Source organism: Acipenser ruthenus, chromosome 4 (assembly GCF_902713425.1).
Source record: "Acipenser ruthenus chromosome 4, fAciRut3.2 maternal haplotype, whole genome shotgun sequence".
NCBI lineage: Eukaryota > Metazoa > Chordata > Actinopteri > Acipenseriformes > Acipenseridae > Acipenser > Acipenser ruthenus.
Genome location: NC_081192.1, coordinates 103,094,657 through 103,120,347, shown reverse-complemented (window position 1 = coordinate 103,120,347; position 25,691 = coordinate 103,094,657). Strand labels below are relative to the sequence as shown.

Sequence of the window (25,691 nt, the reverse complement as noted above, 5' to 3'; positions counted from 1 at the left end):
CTGCATACATTTAACTGTTAACACATTAAAAACAAGAAGAATAAGAAAATCCACACACACATACTGTAAGACCTGATTTTCAAACATATGTACATGTGTAAAGGATGCTCTGCAAAGACAACATGATTGGCACAATGGAGATTGGTACTATGAAGTTATGCAGAGCACAATATGTTGTAAGCATCACCAGTAGTGTCATACTTTACACATATGCAATTGAAAGATGCAAAGAGAATATACCCAATGACATTCCTGTTTCTAAGGCTGTCGAAGTTTAAACTCAACAGTATAGTACAGAGGTGACCAAACCGTGGCTCACAGGCAGTTCAAGTGCAGCTCTCGGTGACATGCTGGATGACGCACACTTTGTGGCTCTTCAGTTTCTTTGAGCCTGCATGTTCACTACAAAGACATGTGGTCACTTGATGACCTTCGACATGCATGCATATTTCGATCACCTCGAGTGAAAGCTGGATGTGCTGTTGAAAGTTAATTTTATAATTCTGAGTTAAGTGCTCGTTCGTTTCGTGAAGATAATGGCATTGAGCATGCCATCCACGAGTAATAATAAAAAGCATGAGTCTTTAAGCCAGAATGAGAGGAAGAGGTTTGCTTTCACTGAAAAACAGGGGTAAACCTCTGTCTCATCTGCAACAAATCGCTTACACACTGTTGTTTGTACAAGGCGAGCAACCTCAAACATTATTATGAAACAAATCACAAACAAATGTCATCTGAATATCCTCCTGGATCAGACTTAAAGAGCAACAAGATAGCCTATTTAAAAGCATGCCTCCGCAGTGGGCAGATGCTCCTTTCGGCGTTTAGTAAAGAAGCTGATGTAACGACTCAAGCGAGTTTTGTATGGACTATCGCTTGTTCAAGAGAATTAAAATAAATTTAAAACTAGTATTTAAAATGTCTTGCTCGCAGGCATTTCATGTTTTACAGTACGAGTCTCGCAGCTCTCGGCCATATGAACATTTTAGCATGCGGCTGGTAGGGTCAGGAAGTTTGGCCACCCCTGGTAGTATATTGATGAAAGCACATGATTATAAATAATAAATCAAGTCTACTTTATGGAAATGGAAATGACAGTATTTTCATTACAATATATGCACATAAGTATTTTCCAATATTTATTTGTACATGTGACTAAAAATATCAGAGCAAACGTGATTTAGTTTTACAATTTGCACAGGTGGCAACTAAAGCAAGCTGTGCAAATAAAGCAACGACCAGTGTGTTCTTTCATCAGCCGTACATGCAGAACATTGCAAGCATTACTTCCTACTGTAACAGACCTGAAGATGTCTGCGAGAACCATAGAACATCCATCATCATACAATCTCATCCTGTATTTTTTGGTTAATTACCATCAGTTTTCATACTACTGTTCATGTGTGTTTACTACCGGTATTCTAAGAAGTCAACATGTTGTAGACACTGTACATAGGGTCTTGTTTTTTGTGTTTATTCTTTTTGTTTTTCACGGTTTATTAGGGCTTTTACTTTTTTTTTTTTTAATATAGTCAAAAAAGAAAACTGATCGGCTGTCTGGTATTGCCTAAAAGTACTGTTCTGGAATCTTTTTTATGTGTTGATGGATCTTGACAGATTTTATTTTAATAATGATGGATCTGAAGAACAGCTCGAATCAGGAGTAACAGTGGTAGAATCACAGAAGTAATTAACCTCCATTGCAACAAAATACAGTCAGCTGCCCCGTGAACTCAAACAAGCACAGCAGTGCTTCTTTTTGTGCTTACTTAAAAAACCCTCTTTTCATTATTTGTGTTTTGTTTACTGGTTATCACCTACAGTAAAACCAGGAACTCTGAATATAGACCACTGAACTGACATGATACTCAGTGAGAAATAAAAAAATAAAAAAATAAAAAAATAAATAAATAAATAAAAAGTCAAGCAACTCCATATGGGAATGTTTAACAGATTTGGCAATTTGGAACACAGCTCTCCTCATCATGCAGCTGTACATAACCAAATCACATGCAACAAAACAAGACTTTATACTCCTGAACTATAGAACCTGTTAAACAAAGACGCTCGCGTGAAATAAAAGCAAAAAGAGTATGACGCAAGCTTTCTCATCCGTCGCTCAAAAAACTATGGCAACAATTTGATTACAATCAAACATGGGAATGGGTGATCATGCAGTACTTATTGCACAATGTTTACATTTGTTTGGGAGTTCTGAAAATCAAGCCCTTGGTTCAGACCCTGTGTAACACACACACACACACACACACACACACACACACACACACCTTTCTTGCCTGGTCATTGTCTTCAATCTGTCCTAGATCTCGTCCACTGGCCTGAGCGATCCGCTTCCCAGACACCAGGTTCCCCACCATCACAGAGGCAGGCCCGATCTCTGGAACAGGGACAGGCAAACCATCAGGACCACATTGCTTCATTGGATGGGAGTGCTACTGTTAGATACGGTTTTAACTGTGAGACAAGAGGCCACAGCCTAGATTTAACTGGATTCACTGTATTAGATAGTATGAAGAAACATTGTACAGTTAGAGGTGATCCTCTCTACTTTATAATACTCCAGGCATTTACTTTAGTACTGTTGGACCCTATCGGCAAAAAAAAATTAATTCACAAATTATTTAAAGAATTTTTTGTATCTGTGTAATGAAAAAATTAAGTTTGATATTCAAGAAACCGCTCTAGAATGTTGTTGAAAATCGCTAGAACAGTCTCATCAATACTTATCCATAAAAACAGCTTTGTGAACAGGGCTCGTTGTGAGTAGCCAGCAGTATTATAAGGAAGGCCATTTTCCTTCCCTTTAAAAGAGCTCCACATTGACACTTGTGTACCTGGTTGCTTTTGCCTTGGCTTGGGCAGATTTGTTACACAGGTGTGTGGACACATCAGCACATTGCAAGGGTGTAAAGAGCCTTCCAAGAACAGCTGTTTTGTTTCAGACAGGTGAATCCCCCCGAGAGGAGTTTTCGGGAGGGTATTGGCTGGAACGAGGGCCAAGCAGTAGACCCCTACTTGGTGAATGCTGTCTATTGCCTAAAAAGGAAAACAAGCAAAAAAAAGCATAGATCTTTTATCAAATATGGCAGGGGTATCCAATCCTGGTCCTGGAGGGCTATTCCACTCCGGGTTTAAAAGGTACAATGATATAATTAACTATTTCAGGGTCTGGGTGCATTAGAACAGGGTTGGAATAATGACCAGGAGTGGAAAGGCGAACTTTGGACTCCCCTGAAATATGGCTTTCTTACTTGCACAGGATTTGCATAACCACCTTGTATTGTAAGTCATCGTGCTGTTTTCACAGACCCTGATTAGCAGCAATCTAAGGTAAGATAGTATGATGTATTTCAGAGTAAAGGGTGAGTCAGAGGTGTTACTTGCTCACCTGCAACACCCTGCTCATCCACTGGAAACTGTCCTCCTCTGTGGAGTCAGGCCTCTGCTCGGCAACAATCACTACCCTTTCATCGTGAAGGACACTGATGGAGAACACAGCTATCCTGTAAGCAAAACAAAACTAAAATGGGCAGAGATTCTACAGCAGCGAAAAACATGACCGTTGGTCTTATAACAAAATTGTAATTTATTTCAACACACAATACACAAGTTTAAAAAAAAAAAAAGCCATGTCTGATGTTTCAGATCATGGAGTGCTGTACTGAGAATACTACATGGGGTGCAGTCACTCACAAGGACAACATTCCATCAAGGTGTTCTGTGACATCATAAACCACCTGAGCGATGCATCATGACTGATTTATGAAACGTCACAGAACCTAAGGAAGAATAATTCTAGATAAATAGATAGATTTTACCCTATATATATATAAAAAGAATGCTTTGATTTCTTTTAACAAACTAAACAAGAAAAGAGATGTTTGTCAAAGATGTAAAATGAATAATATTAAAAAAAACATTTGAAGTAGTTTGTATTTTAGTAGTAGCTTGTGCTATTTTAACAGAAGGCTTGAGGAAGCAAGTGATTGCGTAAGTGATCCTTCACAGTTCTGACAGTATTATTTTTTTTGTTGCTATGGGCCTTGCTTCAATCATAGGTACTATTCATGCATTATATTATTGTAGACTCATGAGTAAGATTATTAAAATTCCTCCACACTGTGACCATATACTGTAATAGCAGCCCAGTGGGTTTCAAAGACACGAATCAGCACTAGTCTTGGATTACCTTACCTACAGGTATCACAAGGTAGTCCAAGACTAGCACTGACGTCTGTGAAGCCAGCCGTTAGTATTCATAGGTTTATTCAATGCTAGGGATGTTTCCTGGGTATATTTCATTGGTTCTTTACTTGACAATTGAAGATGGCTGTTATTCAGTGTTCTGTGTTAACACAGTTGTTGAGTAAATTAATACAGGCTACATTTATTTCTCATTCTGGTTTTTACACTGGAAACAAACCTTCCCCTGTAGACAAATTTCATGGGTTCCACAGCAAGCGCCGTCGCTACAATGTCATCAGCGTTGTGTCTGCGGCCACTGACCACCATCAGCCCGTCCATTTTCCCAGCGATAAATACCAGCCCCCCCGGGCCTATGAACCCTAGTAACCCAGTCCTGGCGAATGGGTATTCACTGACTGGCGCTCCAGAGCTACACATTGGGAATACCTACCAGAGAACAAAGAACACAATATATAGTCACACCTGCCTGCAATGCATGCTTTACCATCAGTCAGTTGACTTGAAAACATAAAATTAGTTATAATGTGGCTTCAGTCAGGATCTATGTAAAGAAAAAGATTGAAGAAATCATAAAATCACAGTCTGAAATTGTATGCAGGCACACATATATATATTGACTTCATTGCCACCACATGGACTAGCAAGTAATCAACATCATTAAAACAAAGGGTGACGTATAGAATATATTTGTTTCTATAACATCTCATATTTTTGATAATATATGAAACTGTATAATGCTTTGCTGAATGTTTTTTCCTGTGCAATTAATGCAGAATTTACCCCAATAATCTAATTATTCCCAAGTGTTAATGCGTGAGAGCTCCTTACCATTTATAGAAGATTAAATATACCATCTAGGAGTATGTTGAGTTTGACATTTTTAATAAAAGCTATTCTCCTTTTTGTTTTTTTAATAAGACAGTTCATTTCCTATTTAAAATCTAAAGACGCGTTGACAGAAAGCAAATTCTCATCAGGTGCCATACCATCTCTGTTGCAATGCACGCCTGCTCAATTCATGTCAATCTTGAATCCCCAAATGGAAAGTAAATGGAGGTTTCCTCACCTCAAAGGTGTTCTTGGTCATGCCTGAAAGGCCGTAGTAGGATGTACCCGTAGCAATGGAGCACACACAGAGCTCTCCGATTTCATCCGTCCTGCATATCTGAGGGACCCCATCCGGCTTCACCACACACATGAGCCCTGGAAACATCACACAACATTTGGTAAAAAAAGTATCAAATCCTTTGGAAAGGAAAGGAAACTGCTGAGGATAAATTAGTTTGCTCCATTTGTGCAACCACTATTGCAGAATTAACTGAAACCTTCCCATTCACTGCACATGGACTGGGGGTCATGTGACTCTGCAACTTTTAAACAGAATGGATCTATTTATAACAAGATACTGGGAACAAGATTAGGGGCAGCAGTGTGGAGTAGTGGTTAGGGCTCTGGACTCTTGACCGGAGGGTCGTGGGTTCAATCCCCGTGGAGGACACTGCTGCTGTACTCTTGAGCAAGGTACTTTACCCAGATTGCTCCAGTAAAAAACCCAGCTGTATAAATGGGTAATTGTATGTAAAAATAATGTGTAAAAAATAATGTAATTAAATGTAAAAAATAATGTGATATCTTGTAACAATTGTAAGTCACCCTGGATAAGGGCGTCTGCTAAGAAATAAATAAATAAAGATCCAAACGATAAGGCCTGTAAATATATGTGAATATTCTTTTTGACTCATGTCCATTGTCCATGCATAAAACTGACAAGATAAATAATAAGGAACATAGAATATAGCATGTAGTGGGGAGCTGTAATGAAACTGCGTGATATGTTAATGCCTCAAAGACACAGCTTTAATGTTGCTCTTAAGCCCGCTGCACACAGCCCGACTCAAGCCGTTTCGACTCATCTCATCTGCGTATGCACAGATTTTGCGATCAGTTTTGGTTTGACGGCACAGTTCAGTTTTTTACGACTGGGTGTCGCACACTGCTAAGACTGAATTACTGACCACAACTAGATCCTGGTGATTACTATGTATGCAGATTTAATTAATACTGCCCAGTACACATTTTTGTATTAATTTAGCCCAACATAGCGCCCCTCATATTATGCATGGCATCGTATGCTGATTAGACGGTGGAGACAGCACCGCGAGGCAACCAAGAGAAGCGCTTAGCCTATTAATTTAGCTATTGACCATTTACACCGTGCAAACGTTTCAGGCAGCGTTTGACTTTTTGTATAGTTTGTCTACTACACTTTAGTCTGTGGTAAATAAAATCCAACCTGTTGATTTTTATTTTACTTTAGCGTTTTGTTCTCAGCGTGTGGATTGTGATTTCTGACCTATTGGAGATCGACGCACCGGTTACTTCTGATTTAGCGCAGTAATAAAATATACGCTGCCAGTAGATATTGATAATAAAAAGGTAAATTGATCATTTACCTTTGATTATTAAACGCCTAAAAAACTATTCAAATGTGCACATATCTGGTATTTTTTTAATTCAGGACACTCGGAGCAATTCAAGACTAATGTATTTTTACCTGTGGAACTAAAGCTGTAAATATTCCACCATCTTGTATGACAAGTTACATGACAAGCTACGTCACTTAAACCTGCTTCACCATTGGTTGACACCCTTATGACTAATCGGTCTCAGTCAGTCTTGGTCGGCAACCGCTGCACACAGACAGACTGATCACATCTGAACGAAACTGCGTCTGAAAAAGATTCAACATGTTCAATCTTCAAATCTGAAGACATCCCGATTGAAATCTGCATAATCTTGGTTTTAAGTGCACGCACACTGATACGATTCATCCAGACTCTGTACGGCCAGTTGAGATGAGATGAGTCGAGTCGGGACTGCTTCAGTCTGACTGTGTGCGGCGGGCTTTAGTCAATGAACCATCTGCTATGCACACGCTGTATGGGCTTTAACAGCAATTATTGCATCATTGTGTCCCCATGACTAATTCTGTGCCAGTGCCATAATTCAGAACCCCCGTACTGTTTAGGCTACAGCTCATCCCCAAACCTGCAGACGTTATGCCAGCCCAGTACTTTACAGGAGAGTGACTGCCCATTTATATCTGTGTAATTAAACTGCATGCACTACACTGTACATAACAGACAAAACCATGCAGTTCCATGCATGTAATAAATAAAAGCAGTTGTTAATTAATACAATACATTGTTACATGGTTAATACAATGCCTGAAAATCTCAGAAAGCTGAGAAGAAAATTTCCATCCACTTACCTCCTGGCATGACTGTGCCAACATCCTGCACTGTCAGAACAGACAGCTTTTCTTCAGAGTCCACCCTGATCACCCCATAGCTCAGTCCCTGCATAGAGAGGACTCCCCTGCCAGGAGGCTGATTACTGTCATCTGTTGGCCTGCAAAACACACACATGGTTTCCAGATTATACTGGGAACAATTTATCACTGTTTTAATCAGTTTTTAATCAGTGCATCGCACAAGGAAACAAAAAGGAAGACAATCTACAATGTCACCAACATTTTCTTTAAAGCAAATATAGAATGACTTTCTAAACCTCAAGCAATCACCCCCTCTCAGAAGAAATGGTATAATAATTTAAAATAATATCATATATTACCCCCACCCACCCCCACCCTCCCTCACTCCTCCTCTCTGCTCCCATACCTTCGAATAGCCACAGTGAGAGCCTCTGGAGAACTGGCACATGGACAGATGACCTCTGGACGCAACCCCTTACTCTGGAAGACATTGAGGAATGCATCGCAGGAAGAAATTGACCCTGAGGCAAAGAAGAACATTGGGGGGATTGACTTGAAACAGCCCAGTAACATCCATAACAAAATAGATTTATGTTACTCCATCACTATAGTATATCTCTTATTTTGTGCTAACAATATTCAAGCAATATATGAACATAAAGTGAACTAGATTTAAAAACAGTAGCCTGCTCAGAAGTCAGCGATTTATTCGATTACGAACAATCAAATACTATAACAGAGGGGAAAATGTTAGATTCTGCTTCTGTTTATACCATGAAGGCGATACTGATGCTCTTAATATCTTCTATCCAAGTCAACTATGTTTTCTTGTGAAAACAAATCTGACTGTAATGGGTGCTACTTGTGGCAAAAACCTCTTGAAAAAAAATTCTTGAAATGTATTTTTTGTTTATGACTAAGTCGTCCGGGGTAAGGGCATCTGCTAAGAAATAAATAATAATAATATTAATAATAATAATAATAATAATTTCAAGTAGCTTTATAGTGCATAGTACATTGCTTTAGTTTCCACTCACTGCTAGAAATACTGTATACTTGCAGTATGTGACGCTGTGCTTGTAATCACACCCTAAAAGGACACGTATTCTGTGTGATGCATCATCTTGTCTCATCTATTACCTCAAACAATCCCAGGCATGCTATATTTATTATACCTCCACTTTCTTCAGCAATAACAGTGTCAAAACAGCAATGCTTCACTGGTTAGGTGTTTCAACCAGTCATCGAATGCCACCAAGAGAGTAATTGAATACAGCTACATGTACTCTATGGCAAAGCCAGCAGTCTCTATCATTGATATGACCAGAGTTTAAAAACAATACTGTCCTTCAATACAGTCCATTTTTACTGGATGATTTCCATAATGAAAATTGACTGTGAAGTGAATTTCAAAGCAATATTTCAGGGGTGTGGTGTTAATCATCTGGAAATGGAAAAGTCACAGACAATACAGCAGTCAAGTAAAAACTATACAGTAGCATTCATTTGTTCTTTTTTTTTTCCAAGATTATCAGTAACTCACAAGGGTTGGATCCATCAGCCACTATTAACATCCGCAGGGAACTCAGGTTCACATCCCTCTGGTCTCGGTGTGCTACCAGGGCCCAGTGCATGTCTCTCGATTTCACACATGACACTTTTGCTAAAAGCAGAGATGGACGTACAATTGGGCTGTTTCATTTTCCCTCGCGTTGGTTTTCATTAAAAGGTAAACATTATACATTTTCAGAAATACTTTTCTAATATGTTTAAGTACATGTACTTTTTTATTTTTATAATCCTAGAAACCATTTTTAAACTATTTCGCCAATTCTAATAGCTGCATTTTTAAGCACAATAAATAATAATCAAAGCCGAACCAACAATAGAGAGCGATGAAGAACACACACACTGCAAGAGAACACGATAATTACTGTGAAAATGTAGATGATGTAAATAATCAATTTCATTTTTCCTGCAACACGAAAGCCTGCATCAGAAAATGATACTGGGATGACATGTGTTATGTCATGTGTTAACTGAAGAAAAAGAAGAAGAGTACAAGACTTGTAAAACAGTTAAACTGAACAATAAAAACACCTTGAACTTTACTCCTTTAGGCTGATTGGCTGACAATATGAACACCATCTCAGCTCCAGGCACTGATGGTATTGTTTATAACTATTAGTGCTCTGTATGTTACACAATGTACTGTCCACAAACCCTGACACGTTTATTTTCCAACACAATGTCAACTTTAAAAAAAAAAAACCTCAAACTGTTAAAACAATAGAACATTTATTTTCATAGAAATCAACAAAAGACTTGCATACCCTTGTACTGGCACACTTTCTGTATCCAGGAAAGAGGGTTAACCTTCATAAGGGAATACGGGATACTGATAACATGCATCATGTTCATGACGCTCTGAAAAGAGGCAAAGGATCAATTGGAGACAATTAATTGCAATTTCATTACATTTACTAGCTGTAACGTGTACAGCTTTAGTACACAATGGGTCAAGGATCATAACGGTTGGATTAAAATACGATCCCTACAAAGGTATTAACTGTCACATTGTAATATCATTACACAAGTGTATAGCGATGGAGTGTGGCTAACCAGGGCTTATAATCGCAAACATGTCTCTGTGTGATGGATACTGTACACTGAAATATAGTGCTGAAATGCATTGATCGCTAGATGTGGTTGGGTGAGCGTTGGAACAAAATAGGGTGTCTCCTACAATGACCCACCTAAACACTTTCCTCTAAGAAACTGCTGGAAAATCCAATAATAATAATAATAATAATAATAATAATAATAATAATAATAATAATAATAATAATTTTCTTTGCAGTAAATTTAGCTCACCGTGAGAATGCCGTGCCAGAGTCCAACATCCTTCTTAAAGTCTAATACATTCACAATGGTCTCAGCTGTTCAACACAAAAAAAACAACATATTTTTATTTTTGTAACTAAACAAATTTTTGTTTGTTTGTAAAAATGCATCTGTTATGTGACACACAGAAAAGGAATGTTGTAAGACTGGAATCTCTGTTAAGAAATTATTACATTTAAAATATGATCATAAGAAAAAACAATACTAATACTACTAATAATACTAATATATTGAATGCATGTATTGTAAAAAATGGAATACACCAGATTAGCCATTTTCACGGGGGTCCTTGTAAAACACATTTCGCAATGAAAGAATAACAACTTTCTAGTATAAATAGTTCTGGGCATCAGTAACATTAAGGTTTCAGATAACTAGACAGAAATAAATCACAACAAATCATACTCAAGGCAACACTAACTTCCAAGGAATAACCCAGAACCCACCTTCTGTGTATCCACAAGCCTGGGTCAGCGCCTGACAATGAGTCAGCAGTGCAATTCTCGTCACAGTCACTCCCAGCACACTTCCGTCTTTACAGGTCTTGTACTATTAAATCATGGGTAAAGGCTTTCACGTCTTAAAACAGCAAGCACCTTCAAATGTTGTTTTATTTATTTGTTCAGTTTTATTATTTATGATGTTTTGCAATCAGCGTGACTGGTTTGGGCATTCTCCGATATTTAGTTATTATAATGTTCTCTACATCTGCCTTTACCTGTCCTGAACTTGTTTTGAGCTTGTCTGGAGAGTTCTAACTGCCTAGCACTGGACAGATTTTCTCGTTTCATTCATAACGTTTGAAAACTTGGCCTTTCAACTCTGCTGGCCCAGCCTACTGAACATGTAAAGAGAGGGAGACCAGCCAAGGTAAAAAGTCATTTGATTTGAGTGGAATTAGAAAGTCTGTTCAGTTAGAATGTACCGGACAAGCTCACAAACAGGTAAAGACACATACAGAGAAACACTGTGACAATAACTCAATATTGGATCAACAGAACCCAGAGCCATACAATAATTACAAGCATCATAAAAAGGCAAAGGAAACATGAAGTCAGGTGACATCTGAAGCTTTTTACTCTTTAGCATACACATTAGACATCACACATTATTGCTTGGAAACACATTCTATGCAGTAGCGTAAAAACTATTCATGGGGGTGTGGTGAGGTGTGCCGTCAAAGCACCAGTGAGAATTAAAGGAAGGACAGGGGTGCCATTACTGTCATCTCATTGTATCAGATGACACCACATTATGATTAGTTGTAGTTATTCTAAATGAACACTTTATTTTAAAATGTATACTATAGGGTGCTATAGGATAAAAGTACAAGTGGATTTTCACCCCATTTATGGTCATCGTGGCCAGAAAGCCCGCTAATGGGCAGCTACTCTGACCTCTGGTGGCGTGGGTATCCACTTGTATCATACAGCTCCCTATACAATATTGCATCAGTGGTTCTCAAAGTCTGTTTGGTTGGGACCCCCTTTAAAGTGACTTTGGTCTGGTGCGTCCCCTGTACTAAAATACACATTTTATTTCTAACAATGATATAAATACTGTATCTAAATCTAGAATAAGGAAATATATGAATACAAAGCAAAAAGTCATACTGTAGTATTATTAATGTGAGAACAGTTTCAAAATGCAATGTCTGCTTCTTTCAAGAACTGCTGCCATGCACAGTAGCCATCCCGTACAGGACAAGGCTTTAGCCCTTCCACGACTTCTGAAACCTTACCCTGACCCCTGGGTTGAGAACCCTTCTATAACAAATGCAAATACAATGAGAGTACCCTGAACTAGCGTTCTGGCAGAGCATACATAGCTATGGACTAGTGCCTTGCAATGGACAGCATCATAGCCAGTTATTTTTGCGAGCAGACATTTAAGTGGGCAAATAAAAACTCGAGCCTAATTTGGACAGAGTAGATTCCAGGAACAATGGTCCTCGATTTTATGAAACTTGATATGTTAGGAACACTGGGTGTGGGGGAAGCTGCATATAACTGAGCTGGTGGAGCCTGTTCACTGGGGGTGGGGGAAGCTGCATATAACTGAGCTGGTGGAGTCTGTTCTTTAAATATTACACATCCATGAAAATGGGATCTCGTTTGGAACATGACTTTTAGAATAGTTACATGGTGGTATGAGATGGTGAAACAGTCACCTGAAATATCAGCTTGCTGCTGCTCAAATATAAGCACGGTTCAAACCAAGCGCTTGGTTATATTTATTTTATGTAAGAAACAAAATAACAAAACATCAGTCAATATTTAATATAACACCTTAATTACACAACGAGTTGCTAAACAGGAGCTGATCTTAATACAGCTGCCTTTAAACTGTACAGTAATCCTGCTGGTGTTTGTTTGACTCTCTCATTAATATCAATAAACACCATAAAAACCAGTGCAACAAGTTCTACAGAATAGCAGGTTCTTGTATGTTTTTAAATGAGTGGTATTAAGATGCTCTGCTGTTTAGATCAGTAAAATAGACCCTACATTGTATTATTTTATTAATCTGGTATGTACTTGCCTACTACTGTATATGCAAATGTGTACCAGGCATCTAATGTGTAAATATCTGCTTATCTGAGAACAGTTTTCCTTCGGCACAAAGAGTGAATGTGCTTGTATTTGTGATAATAAAGTATGAGTCAATTGTTAGGTTTGATCTTCTAGGAAAGGTGATGGAAATGAGCACCATGAAAAGATTGTAGCATTCATTGTGACTATCAACTTCACCACTTTATTCCCTCACATATAATAATAATAATAATAATAATAATAATAATAATAATAATAATAATAATAATAATAATAATAACAACATTTATTTTGTATAGCACCTTTCATTAAAACAAATCCCAAAGCGCTTTACATTAAAAAAAAAATATTTTTAAAAAAAAGACATAAATATACATTATTATAAGATACATAAAGAAATGCTTGTAGTCTTAATATTATTTCAGCTCACCTCAATGTAGGCAGTGTCATTATTTGCGTCCTTGATATGTGGGAACCAGTCTCGGGGAGGTTTGGACAAGTGTTTTGATTCTGTGACAAACCACAGCAGCTTTGGCCACCCTGGGAACAAAGACAAACAGATGCGCTCCTTAACATCTTGCGTGAATGAAACACCACCTACAAATATCTGGTGAATGTGCCGCACTACACCAGCAGTCATCTCCTTCACGTCGGCCCACAATTCTCCAGCCTTCTCTGTGCAAGACAGTGTCCCCGTTTAGAATGAAAATGGTCCTTACCTGTCCAACAGTCTCAGTGAAGAAGAATGGCCAAACAAAAAGGATGGCAAAAAATGTGTGTCTTTAAAACAATGTTTAAACTGAAAGGGGCAAACAAACGAAGGACTAAAATAGGTGCATACTGTTCAACTGTGGAGACTTTTAGGAAGGATTTCAAATAACTGCTGGTCTCTGAAATACGGGGTGTTTTTTTATTCAGAAAACCAACCTTACAGTAGATTAAGCCATGAAAGTAAAAACGTATTACAAATCAAATGCTTCCACAGCTTACCAGTGAGTTACAGAGAATGGCCTGAATGATGGGAAGCTCTTTGTATGGAGGTTTCTTGGTATTACCTTTAAACTGTGGTATCTCCCCTGTCGGGCTCTTAGGCAGTCCTTTATGGCAAGCATCACTAGTCAAGGCTACAGTGACTCCACAGCTTCCCAACAGAAAACCAATCTGCTGGCTCCCCGCATCCTAGAAGAGAATGAAACATGCTTCAGCGTTATGCATCTCCTATAATAAAGACATAGATTGAATAAAAACAAGGCAAACCCATTACATCATGTCAGAGGATGTGACTAAAATAACAGAATACCCTGTAGCATTAAAAAAAAAAGCTGGTCTCGTATGGACGACAGTAGATTATCATTATTTTTTATTCCACACGACTCTGCTGCTTTTGTAAGATCTAACCTGCAAACTTCTCATCACTTTAATATATGGATAATTTATTTCTCCCTTTGTTCAGCCATCTCACATTATATCAATCACTCAATATTCCATTAAAAAAAAAATGCTATTTTGGAGTCAGGACATGAATATTTAACCAGCCAAATGGTCGAGGAATGACTTCGGGAGTCCACGGTTCCAAGAAATAATCAAAGTGGATGAGTTTATGAATTTCAACCTCAAAGTCTGTTTATTTGTTTATTCTTTTCTTGATCTTCAGTCCTTCCTTCTGTGCCAAACAAAGCTGATTCACATTTTAAAATGTAATACTCAGTGACAGGCGGAACGCAGTGTGATTAAAGGTCCTTTTGCTGTTATCAACTGCTTACATTTATTATATTTTTTTGGTAACTGCATTTTATAGCATTCATCACATACTGCCACGACTACAGACACAAGGCAAGAGAGCTGTACTGCACTCAGTTCAAATTCGATTCTTCTTTTAGTTATTGGTATTAAGAAATGCCTGCTGAGATATAGTTGTTTATATAAACGCTATGAATCATGCAATTGCACTTCATCTAATAAAAGAAACACAAAACAGGATGGATTAACAGGTACAATACAAAAATGAAACGGCTGGCGTTTCAATGAATCAAAGCCCTAAATGCAGTCCTGAATAAGAAAATCAATGTTTTTAGAATGAGGACAAAAGCAGAGAACAGCAGCCTAACAGGAATGTGTCAATCTCAATCCAATCAAGAACAACATGTGGTAGACAGACGGAGTCATGCTTATAGAATCAACATTATTTTTTTTATCTTGCCAGGATCATGCCTCACTGTGAATAAACGGTTTCCAGTGCTGAAAAGGCCAAGTCAAATTAAAAACGATATATGGCCATCTTTCTTCATGAACACAGTTCTGTTACGTTAATATATATTATACTGTATGAGACTTAATATTGTCAAGGTTAATAAGGTGTAGTGGGTTACATTTAATGATATGATGCTGCAAATCAATGGGCAATTAATCAAAGAACAGCTATGGCCACAAGTTTTACACCACCCTGTATATAGAATTAACACATTTTGCTTCATAAAATGGAATGAAATCTGCTGAAAAAATTGACAAATTTAAAAATGTGACATTTCAAAATCTAACATGGAATACTTACTGTACTACCATTATGGCTTCTGGTAGGCTTTTGTAATATCATTTTGTAGTTTATTATTATTAGTTATTTTTTATTTATGTCTCAATCCTAAAATTCTAGGTGATGCAAACATTTTGGCCATAGCTGTACATTATAGAATGTATTGGACTCAAACACACATTTGAAAAAAACTAAAAAATCAATGTTTTGTGAGAACATCGCAGATCGTGTATGATTTAAGTAGGCACAAGGCATACAGCACAATGAAGTCCGCCCGGAGCAATGTAACATAGCCATATTGAGAAACAGAGAGAGCTTCTGTGTAACACAAAGCAGTGAACAATGAGACATGAAACTGGTACTGCAGCAGTTTCAGTATTAGAGTCACTCCGCAGCACCACCATCTCGTATGAAGACCGATGACATCACGGATTAAGGTAGTAATATTGTTTCTGGCAAACAACAGACCCTTTCATGTACTACCAAATAAGTAAGAAAAACAAAGCTGTGGTTCCAGCAGTCCCAGCTCATAAAAAACACAGCTTGCTGGATGACCTCAGACTCTATGTCACTTCCACTGGTTAAATCAGCTGATTGAGCATCAAGTTATGCTGTACAGTACCTCTGCCTTTCTCTTCCTGAAAAGCAGTGCCAAGAAATCTTAAAGGTTCAGCTGAAATATTAGAGACACACCACCTTTTGTAGGATACCAGCTGCTTGCAGTATAGATGATGTGAGCCACATAAAGGTAAACATCACATACAGTAGGAGACGACACACACTTATAACATATCCCATCAGCCACACCTTGCACAGTATGGGACTGTTTGAAAACCCCAAATTCTGCACTCTGCTTTCCTGATACCTAGGGACAGCTCTGCTATTATATTTTAACAACTGAGCCAAAAACAATGTTTTCACTACTTGATACAATCCATATTATGTCTATCTATAATACTATCTTTCACTTTAAAGTGATTTACTGTCTATTCTACCCTGCTCATGAAGTGTATTCAATATTGTACTCTGGCTTACTAATATTTAGAAGAGTCAAACTTCACAAACATACAGTATATGAGCGTACAAATATGGTAACAAACATTAAAATGTACATTTCAAAACATTTCAATGATGTAACACCAAGAGTTGTGATAACTAAAATGTAAGTTGAAGGTGCAAATCAAAAGTACTCACTATTAGGGTAACTGTTACCCTAAAAATGTCCAGAATTAAACAAAAAAAAGGAAGAAAATATTTTGGGGGATAAATGCTGATCATACATCTTATACATATGATCACAGCTGCTGGAAAGTCTTTAAAATTCACTTGTATTACATGTGGTTTCATCCTGGTCAATAAACACAAAGTGAGGTTACAATACAAACTTCTTAGTAACATATTGACTTTTTTCTTTATTTAGTTATTTTGTATTTTTAAAGCTGAGGGGACACAGAACCACTTTCAGGAACAGTGGCTTGAAACCTGGTTCCAGGAGACCTAGTTTGAGGCAACTTTGCTGTATCAAACTCCAAGTCTCCCCTGCTGTGCCATGAAGCAGCCTGAAACCTAGTCTCCTGAAACCAATCCACAAATCGGCTTTGTGTTCCCTCCGCTTAAGAATAGTAGCTGAAAGTAAATGACTATCAGATCATGTAAGACAGGTTTAGGATTTTGGACTCCAAAATGTATTTTTTTTTTTTTATCTTTTTGTTAAAAACCCATAGCACGTGGAAGAGTGTACCTGTATCATTCTGACTTCCCCAGCAGGTGTCGGTCTCTGTAAAGTTTAAATTAAACATTTTATTTTCTGTATAGTGCAACCTGCATTTATTAGTATCCCCATTTAGCACATGCTTTAGCGCAGTGTTGCATATACATTTTCCATACATTTGCATACAAAACATTTGGTATATTCACAGTGGATTATTCTACAGAACAGTATACGAATTGTCTTCGTATTTGAAAACTTTCAGTACAGAAAAATATGACGTTTTAGTGTTAGCTGAACTAAAATAGTATTTTTTCAATGCTGAAACTGCCTTAGAATTGCTGAGATATTAAAATCAGTCATCCTTTTTTTTTCTAGTTTCTTCATTGTTTTCCATACAATAACTATTATCTACTGGGTCATATAAATTAGAACTGTTTTACTTTTCTGTGCATTTATTTTATATTACTGTTTTTATGATTTGTAACTGTTTTTTCCATTTAATGATTTGTCTCTTGTCACTGATTTTATGATGTTATTTTTTGCCAGGACCCCCTTGTTAAATTAGATGTATATCTCAAGGATTCTATCCTGGTTAAATAAATACATTTGAATTTGAATTTGTTTTATTTCAATAAATTTTCTTAAAACAGTAATCAAAGCACTATGAAGAGAATTTAAATATCTGATGTTTTGCAAATAATCAGGGATGTTGTCTCTTTGAGCATGCTTGTGTGCGTTTGTCTTTGTAGTATAGGGGGAGCAAGCCAGGAAGAATTCAAGGACAGAGCCAATTTGTATCTTTGACAACACAATGAAGCAGTAAAGAGGGGTGCCCATGGCCTGGAAGTATTTACTGTAAATCCAGTACATGGCTTGGTTTGTTGGAGACAGCATCATGTAAACAGACACAGCATGCCACGATAAGGAAGGCTGGCCAGTTCATATGAATTGACTGTTCACAGCAGGAGGCAATGACAGCCTCCAAACTCACCCTGGTGAGGACATGGATCTCCAATGTTAGGAATCTCCCTGCTACAGTGCTCCTTGTGTAGCTGTGGTTACCACCAAGAAAGAAACTTAGAGGTGGCCATCAACTCACACACATACTTTATATATAAATTTGTGCTCAAAAAAGCTGACTTCCCAACATTTTGGTATGTTTATCGTACCTTTGTCAAGGGAAAGTTTGTTTGAAAACAAACAGTGGAGGTACTTGTAGGCTGTGGATGACATGGTACCAGTAACTACACTGCTTTGTTTCTATGTAAATCTATTCATGTGCTTGTGATCCCATGTATGTAAAACTACAGGTATGAAGTATGAACTGCAGGTCCCATTTATTCCTGCTCTGGTGTAATAGTGTCTACCTATCGCCCCATGTTTGTTCAACTTCCAAATCCCACCCTACAATGTGACTTTCTATCTGATGAATGTCCAGCTATACAAATGTGTGAATGTACTGTAAAAATGTGGGGAATATATATGTATTTTTTAATCTTGATTATATCAATTTAATTACAGAGAACATTTTCTTGAATCACTCTCTAAAACATCCCACTTGCTACATATCAATGCATACAGAATATAAAGGCAGACACAGTCTGTTGCATTTTACAAGCTGCAGCAGTCATCAGATAAACTTACATTTAAAAAAAAAAAAAAAAAAACGTTGCCGGTATCTATCTCTCTTTTTTTGTTGTTATCTATTTGTATGATTTTTATTCAAACCTAACAAAAAAATGTTGACAGCGGTCAAACAGGTTTACACATAATTAAGAGTCAAGCGATGGAAGCTAACTTTGTATTGCACTCACAGAATACAGTATCTGTACTGCTGCTGTTCTCACTCAAACTACTGTGGGAACTGTTCACAAACAATAAATAGAAGGAGCAGGGCGGCAGCTTTTAGCTAACAGTTTGTTTCATTTATTTATCTGATTTAAATGTTTCTTTGCAGTACCTGGAAAGAATTACAAACGCAATTTTCTTTTAAGTGTTCATAATCAGGAGCCCAACAATAGGTTGTTGCCTTGGTAACCATTACAAACACAGAAAATCTGCAAATCTACCCTCTGCTTTCTTTTATTTCGTGGCAGCTTACATCCGGTTTTAACCTTTTACAGGTGTGTTTGTAAATTAGCAAAAACAAGGACTGTGCCTAAAGAAACATCTGTCCCATGCTATACTATTATTTTCCTGCTCTTTTCAAAAAGTCATGCAGCAGGAGTCAAACAATAATCCTCACAGGGCACCTGCGCTTCTTTTTAGTAGCTTTGCCAGGATACAAGTTATACATAGAAAAGACATTCTCGTGCATTGAAAAGCCGCAGGGTGACGTGTTGCCTCTATAAAATAATAAAACAAAGATACAACTGATGATTAATTGCGGAATGCGGGACAGATTTTTTTTTTGAAGGAAAACCCTTTACCCCACAAATCAAGACACATCTGTTTGCATTCTGAAAAGGGACGGAGAGACCAAAGCCAAAACCAAACAGGGTCACACAGGCCTTGCTGCTTCATTAAGACATGGTTTCATCCTCAATCTATCTTTCTTATGACCCAGTCTGGTTTTAATATCTATTGGTATGGAAATGCCAAGAAAGAATGAGGTTTTGATAGTGCTTCACAAACACAGGGCCTGCCACAACCTTGGAGTGTTCTCCCTGTGCTGGCTGTGAATGTGCTGTGCTTCTAAGGAGAGCAGAGTTTATGTACTGGGTTTCTTACCTTTCTCGTAAGTGGCACTTCAATGGGCACTGGAACAACTTCTGCCAGTAAACAGCCATAAAATGCCACCATGAAGGCAGCAGGGTCATTGTTGGGAAACACAAGCGCTACCTGAAACAACAATGATAAAAACACAACAGAGAGATCTGAGTATTACCAGTAATGCTCCCAAAATCAAGCTGCGTTTTAAACACAATAGCATGCAGTGATTTATGTTAACCATGGTATATTCTTGATGGGTTCTCTGCTTTCAGCAATACACAGGATCAAACAAGTATACACCTGCTAGGACTTACAGCGGTAAATGGTTACAGATCTTCAAACTCTGCAATAACTCAAGATGCAAAACAAAAATAAATACATAGAGATGCATTTCTTTTCCAAATGGTGTTTATAATACAAATAGATTTTTTTTTTAAACTTATGGCATCATGTGATTGAAAACAAGGGAGATTAAACACCATTCTAAATTCAAATTAAAAACAAAAAAAGTATACATTATCTTTACTTTAACCAAGTGATATTCTTTCCTCAACTAGCAAAAACTCTCTTTTACAATACACATTTCTATAGCACAAAATTAGTCCATTAAATTAAAAACAGTCTAATGTAAAATCTAATAGAACTGAAATTTAAAGACACAAAATGTGGTTTTAATAGTAAAATTTAAAAACCTACAGTAAAACACTAGTTTGTACATATCAATTGGAATTAAGACAAAAAACAATTTATTTTTAAAATTAGAAAAAAACTAATATAAAAAGCCAGCACTCGTTTTTAGTACTTAGTAGATTATAACTATACAAATACAAAACATCCACCTGAGAGCGTCTTTGTAAAGTGTTTCTAGAAATGAAGTTAAAAATAGAAAGCACTGTGTCACATTCATTTTATAAATGAGTCTTTTACAACAACACTTGTGTAGATTGTTACACAGCCTAGACACGCACACAGTCATTGCCAGATTAAGAGGTCAAGACACACAGACAAGATTACAGCACAACAATCACTGAACTAAGTACGGTCGTATCGGATTATAGAACCCCAAGACAAACACGCATTTGTTTCCATTGTTCAGTTTAATGTATTTCTTTATGAGTCTACTAATCTTAACAGTTGTAAGTTTGTAAGAACATGATTTTGCTCCCCCGGATGCAGAGTATATACCATGACAGAAACCAGCAAACAACAAGACGTTCCCTACATTGGAGAAAGTGCAGCCTATGAATGTTACATTATATATAATGTAAATTAATCTATGAAAATCTGTTTTGTTTTAAATGGCTTATTGGACATCCTGTTCAGGACTTTCACATGCTCACCATGTCCCAGCTGTGGAGTATGTATGTATGTCTGTATGTATGTATGCATGCATGTGTATACATATATATATATATATATATATATATATATATATATATATATATATATATGAATTAAGAGTTTGGTTCCAAAACTCTATTTCCATTTTTCAAAAGTTACCATTTTTATTGTGATTAATTGAAACATGTTATATTAATTTTTCTACTCCAATATATTTTACATAACTACTGCATCATACACAAGCTTAAATATAAAATCATAACTTGTAACAAGAAAATTGAAAAATGTCAATTTCTTTGCAAAAATGCTATATATCGAAGGGAACTCATTTTTCACAAAATGCTACATATACAGTACATGATGTCAATACGCTGTTGGTCAAACCTGTCCATGAAATCACAGTCAATTGTCAGTCCTAATCACTTTCCACACTAGTAGTGTCATTGGTCTCTGCCAAAGCTTGGTTATAGAATCCTTCGACGTACTCTGATGCACTAAGTTCACTTAGAAGTTTCAGAACATCTGGCTTTTTGGCTTCCTTCACGGTTGTTTCCATGGGAAGTGGGGCAGGTTTGAAGTCAACCCACTTCTTTCCTCGCTTCAGACTGATATGGTAACATAATTCACCATTAAATACAGATTTAAACCCCAGCTTGGCACCATCTACTTCAAGCATCTTGGCCTCGCTGATCTTGAAGGTCTTCTGTGTCTTTACAAAAGCCTGGGTGGCAGCCTTGTAGTTGTAGCTCTGCCAGTCCTACTCAGAAATGTAAACATGTTACATGGCATCTAAGGACAGAGCAGTACTCCTCTGGCAAAAGAATGGTCTCAGTCTTCTTGAGATCCTGTTCAATTCTGCCAAACACTCGATCAGCAGGCAGAAAACTGTGGCCCCTGATGGGAAATGTGGATTGAATGTTCAGGTTTTGAAAAGCCTGACAGTGAAGGGCGAACAACATTGACAATAAGTGTTAATTATTCAGTGTTAATTATTCCTAACAGATGACTTGTATCCCTTTTAACTTGACTGAAATTGGGTTAAAAATCAGGTCAAGCACTTTGTTGGGGTGCTCCACGGTGAGCAGGCTGCACTTCAGTGTTGATCAAAATATTCAATTTTACTTGCTGTGAAATTGACATGCAGGCAATCAGCTGAAGCATGGGGGGGGGGGGGGGTGTCATATTGGACTTGTTTGTGATTCTAATTGGCTGAGCGGATATATCATGGTCAGATAAAAAGTGTGAATGGCGCACGTCGAGTTTTGGAAAGAAGCATGTTTTATCCCTTCCAAACAAATAGTTAATGTCGGGTTTTGTGGTAAAACTGAACCAATTATGGTAATCAGCTGCCCATCAACAAACTTTGGTGGGTGGTAACTTGAAAAATCCGAAATTGGCATTTAGCGCGTTTTGGAACCAAACTTCATATTATTATTATTATTATTATTATTATTATTATTATTATTATTATTATTATTATTTTAAATGTAACTGTGGCTCCTGCCCAACATTATTACTGCCGATTTAAGTCTACTGCCATGTGGCACTGGTTCTTGATCCCAATAGCCCAAAAACACTCAAATTCTATCTGTGTCATTTTAACATCTGCTTTGAACTTTTTTTTTTTTTTTAAAGAATCAAAAAAAGATTCCAAATTGTGATTCATTTCCCCCTGTAACTCAGAAGATTTTCATAAAAGGAAAAACATAACTGTTTGGGGAAGAAAATATAAAGGAAAAAAATGTTATTGCTTTAGGTTATCTGAACTTGTATACGAAACCTTGCATCTCTATTGCTTACACAACCTCACTTCATACATACTTTTCCCTTTCAGATAACAGCTGATCCAATCTACCATTCTTATCTTTACAAAGCAGCTCAGGGTTCTCATCAGCAGCAACAGCTCTGTTGACTGATCTCCTAACCAGATTGAACCACATTCAAAAGACATCGAAACAATTCTTTTGATAAGCATAAGACAGCATTTTATTTACCTGTTGCAAAGCACAACAGTGAATCTCATCCTTGCGAACTCTTCTCTAACCTCAGATATTTTGTTTTGTGTTAAACTGTGCCATTTCGCTTGCTGGGAATGATTAGGACAAGCATGCTCTTCAGATCAGCTAAATAGCAACCAGATTGAGACTACTTTGCAACAGTGATGACCTCTAACCTTGCATTCAGATGCACTTTGCTGGCTGCTGAGGTAACGATCCTAAACCACAATTCCTCTGGATTTTGAAAAGATGTGGTATGACGCTCATGAACCTTGAACAAGATCACATGAAATGTAAGGTTTCCAATTTGGCTCAGCTGAGGACTCTGAATAGCACGCATTCCTATACAGTAGATACAATGCAGACAGGAGGATCCCAAAGGGATGAATATTGGCAGAATGATTAAGTAGCCAAGATTGACCTTCAGTACATAAAAGCATAATGCTCTGCTAAACATATGGCTTTTTACTGATATTTAAATTTGCAAGACTTCCTAAACTGTACTGAATGTGCGTCTGGAAAGCAAGGGGATTCCTTCATTCTAGCCTTTCACCATAAGGAAACAATCCTGACTTTTCATATCCATTACAGACTGGATTTGCTTTCCACCTGAGTTTCATTTGGAAAGCCATAAAAGCAAATATATATATATATATATATATATATATATATATATATATATATATATATATATATATATTCACACTCACACACACACACACACACACTTTTGGGTTCATCCAAGTTTACAGTCCAAACAAATGTTCTGAGAAACACATGAAAAACAGATTTGTTCTAAATGAGGACACATTTGCCAACATTATCCAACCATAATCTGGTCAATTATTCTGGAGATTGTGACAAAACTGTAACAGAACTAGGTTACTATCTATCCCCTTATACACAGGATCAAACACATACATGTATGCTACTTCTTTATTTATTTATTTTTTTTTAAATTTAGTTGTTGCCAATTATTTTTTATTATTTTCTCCCAATTTGGAATGGCCAATTACTTTATTACGGTCGGCTCATCGCTACCACCCCCTGCGCTGACTCGGGAGGGCGAAGATGAACACACGCTGTCCTCCAAAGTGCGTGCCGTCAAGCCGACCGCTTTTTTTCACACTGCAGACTCACCATGCAGCCACCCAAGAGCTAGAGCGTCGGAGGACAACGCAGCTCTCGGGCAGCTTACAGGCAAGCCTGCAGGCGCCCGGCCAGACTACAGGGGTTGCTGGTGCACGGTGAGCCGAGGACACCCTGACCGACCTAACCCTCCCTCCCCCCGGGCGACGCTCGGCCAATTGTACGCTGCCCCTTGGAAGCTCCCGTCCTCGATCGGCAAAGGAATAGCCTGGATTCGAACTCGCGACTTGCAGGACATGTATGCTACTTCTTGCAGTGGTAAATGGTTACAAATTATATCTTTAAACTCTGCAAAAAGCCCAAAAAGCAAAACAAAAACCGAGCCACCTTTTTTTCCCCCCCAGTTACCGTTAATACAGACAGCATTTCTACTTATAAAGCACCTAGTAATTGAAAACAGTACAGGGATATAAACACCATTCTGAACTAAAAGCTAAAACAAAAACTAAAATACTGGGACATCTTTTATATCAAACACTTGAGCAATAAGCCAAAACACTTCATTTTTTAAATGGGTTCTTATATATGTTTAAGAAAAATAAGTAGAAAGGAGATGGAATTTGCAGTTGAACATTAATACACTCTACAGTACAGCTACAGCTATGGCCATATGTTCTGCATCACCTAGAATTTTAAATTAAAAAAAAAAATGCTATATATATATATATATATATATAAATAAAAAAACTACATGAACATAAGTTAGATATTTTATTAGCACCAGGTAATCAAAGAAACTACAATATGTGATTGCAAGTCATAATAGTAGTACAGTACTTCATGTCTGATTTTGAAATAGCACGTTTTTCAATTTTTGTCAATTTTTCGTGAAGTACTATGGAAAACTACAAAGAAGTATATAATTCACTGTTTTATTCGACTTTATGAAGCAGTTAACTCTATAGGGAGATGCTAAACTAGGCCCTAGCTGTGTATCGAATCTTCTACATGACAACATTTTTGGTCATTTTTATGGCTGATGACAAGCCACTGGTCAGTAGAATTCAATACCAATGACTTTTCTTATCTCCTGTGCGTGATTAACATTTTTAAAACGAACTTGTAAGAGAATGAAAAGGTAGGCTTGTGTTACTCCATTGGCTCTTTTCTTTAATTCTCTAGAGTGGGTTCAGAGACAGCTTATCAAAATCCCTTCTTATTTTAATTTGGATCAGACAGATTTCTGGAATCCTATTTCTTTTCCCATCTATATCATCATTTCTGAGAAGAGATGGGGATGGGGGGTCACTATAGTCTATCTATACCCATGGGCTGTGGGTTTGCAATCAGATTG

At 37.4% G+C, this 25,691-nt stretch overlaps 1 protein-coding gene across 17 annotated transcripts in view; it reads right to left on the bottom strand.

The window, feature by feature from the left end:
• Positions 1-25,691, bottom strand: part of LOC117400224 (disco-interacting protein 2 homolog C) — a 186,183-nt gene that overhangs the window by 28,980 nt on the left and 131,512 nt on the right. For 6 of the 17 annotated variants that reach the window (XM_033999820.3, XM_033999823.3, XM_033999832.3 and 3 more), the window contains 15 exons: positions 19,929-20,039; positions 17,229-17,264; positions 14,013-14,136; positions 13,388-13,497; positions 10,852-10,954; positions 10,376-10,440; positions 9,835-9,928; positions 9,045-9,164; positions 7,908-8,022; positions 7,499-7,638; positions 5,294-5,430; positions 4,445-4,653; positions 3,410-3,524; positions 2,856-3,057; positions 2,289-2,398 (listed from right to left, as the gene is read on the bottom strand). In XM_033999820.3, coding sequence (XP_033855711.1) covers positions 2,289-2,398; positions 2,856-3,057; positions 3,410-3,524; positions 4,445-4,653; positions 5,294-5,430; positions 7,499-7,638; positions 7,908-8,022; positions 9,045-9,164; positions 9,835-9,928; positions 10,376-10,440; positions 10,852-10,954; positions 13,388-13,497; positions 14,013-14,136; positions 17,229-17,264; positions 19,929-20,039 — 1,791 coding nt within the window. The remainder of the gene's footprint in view (positions 1-2,288; positions 2,399-2,855; positions 3,058-3,409; positions 3,525-4,444; positions 4,654-5,293; positions 5,431-7,498; positions 7,639-7,907; positions 8,023-9,044; positions 9,165-9,834; positions 9,929-10,375; positions 10,441-10,851; positions 10,955-13,387; positions 13,498-14,012; positions 14,137-17,228; positions 17,265-19,928; positions 20,040-25,691) is intronic. The other 11 variants (XM_033999826.3, XM_033999830.3, XM_033999828.3 and 8 more) reach the window with 3 other exon arrangements.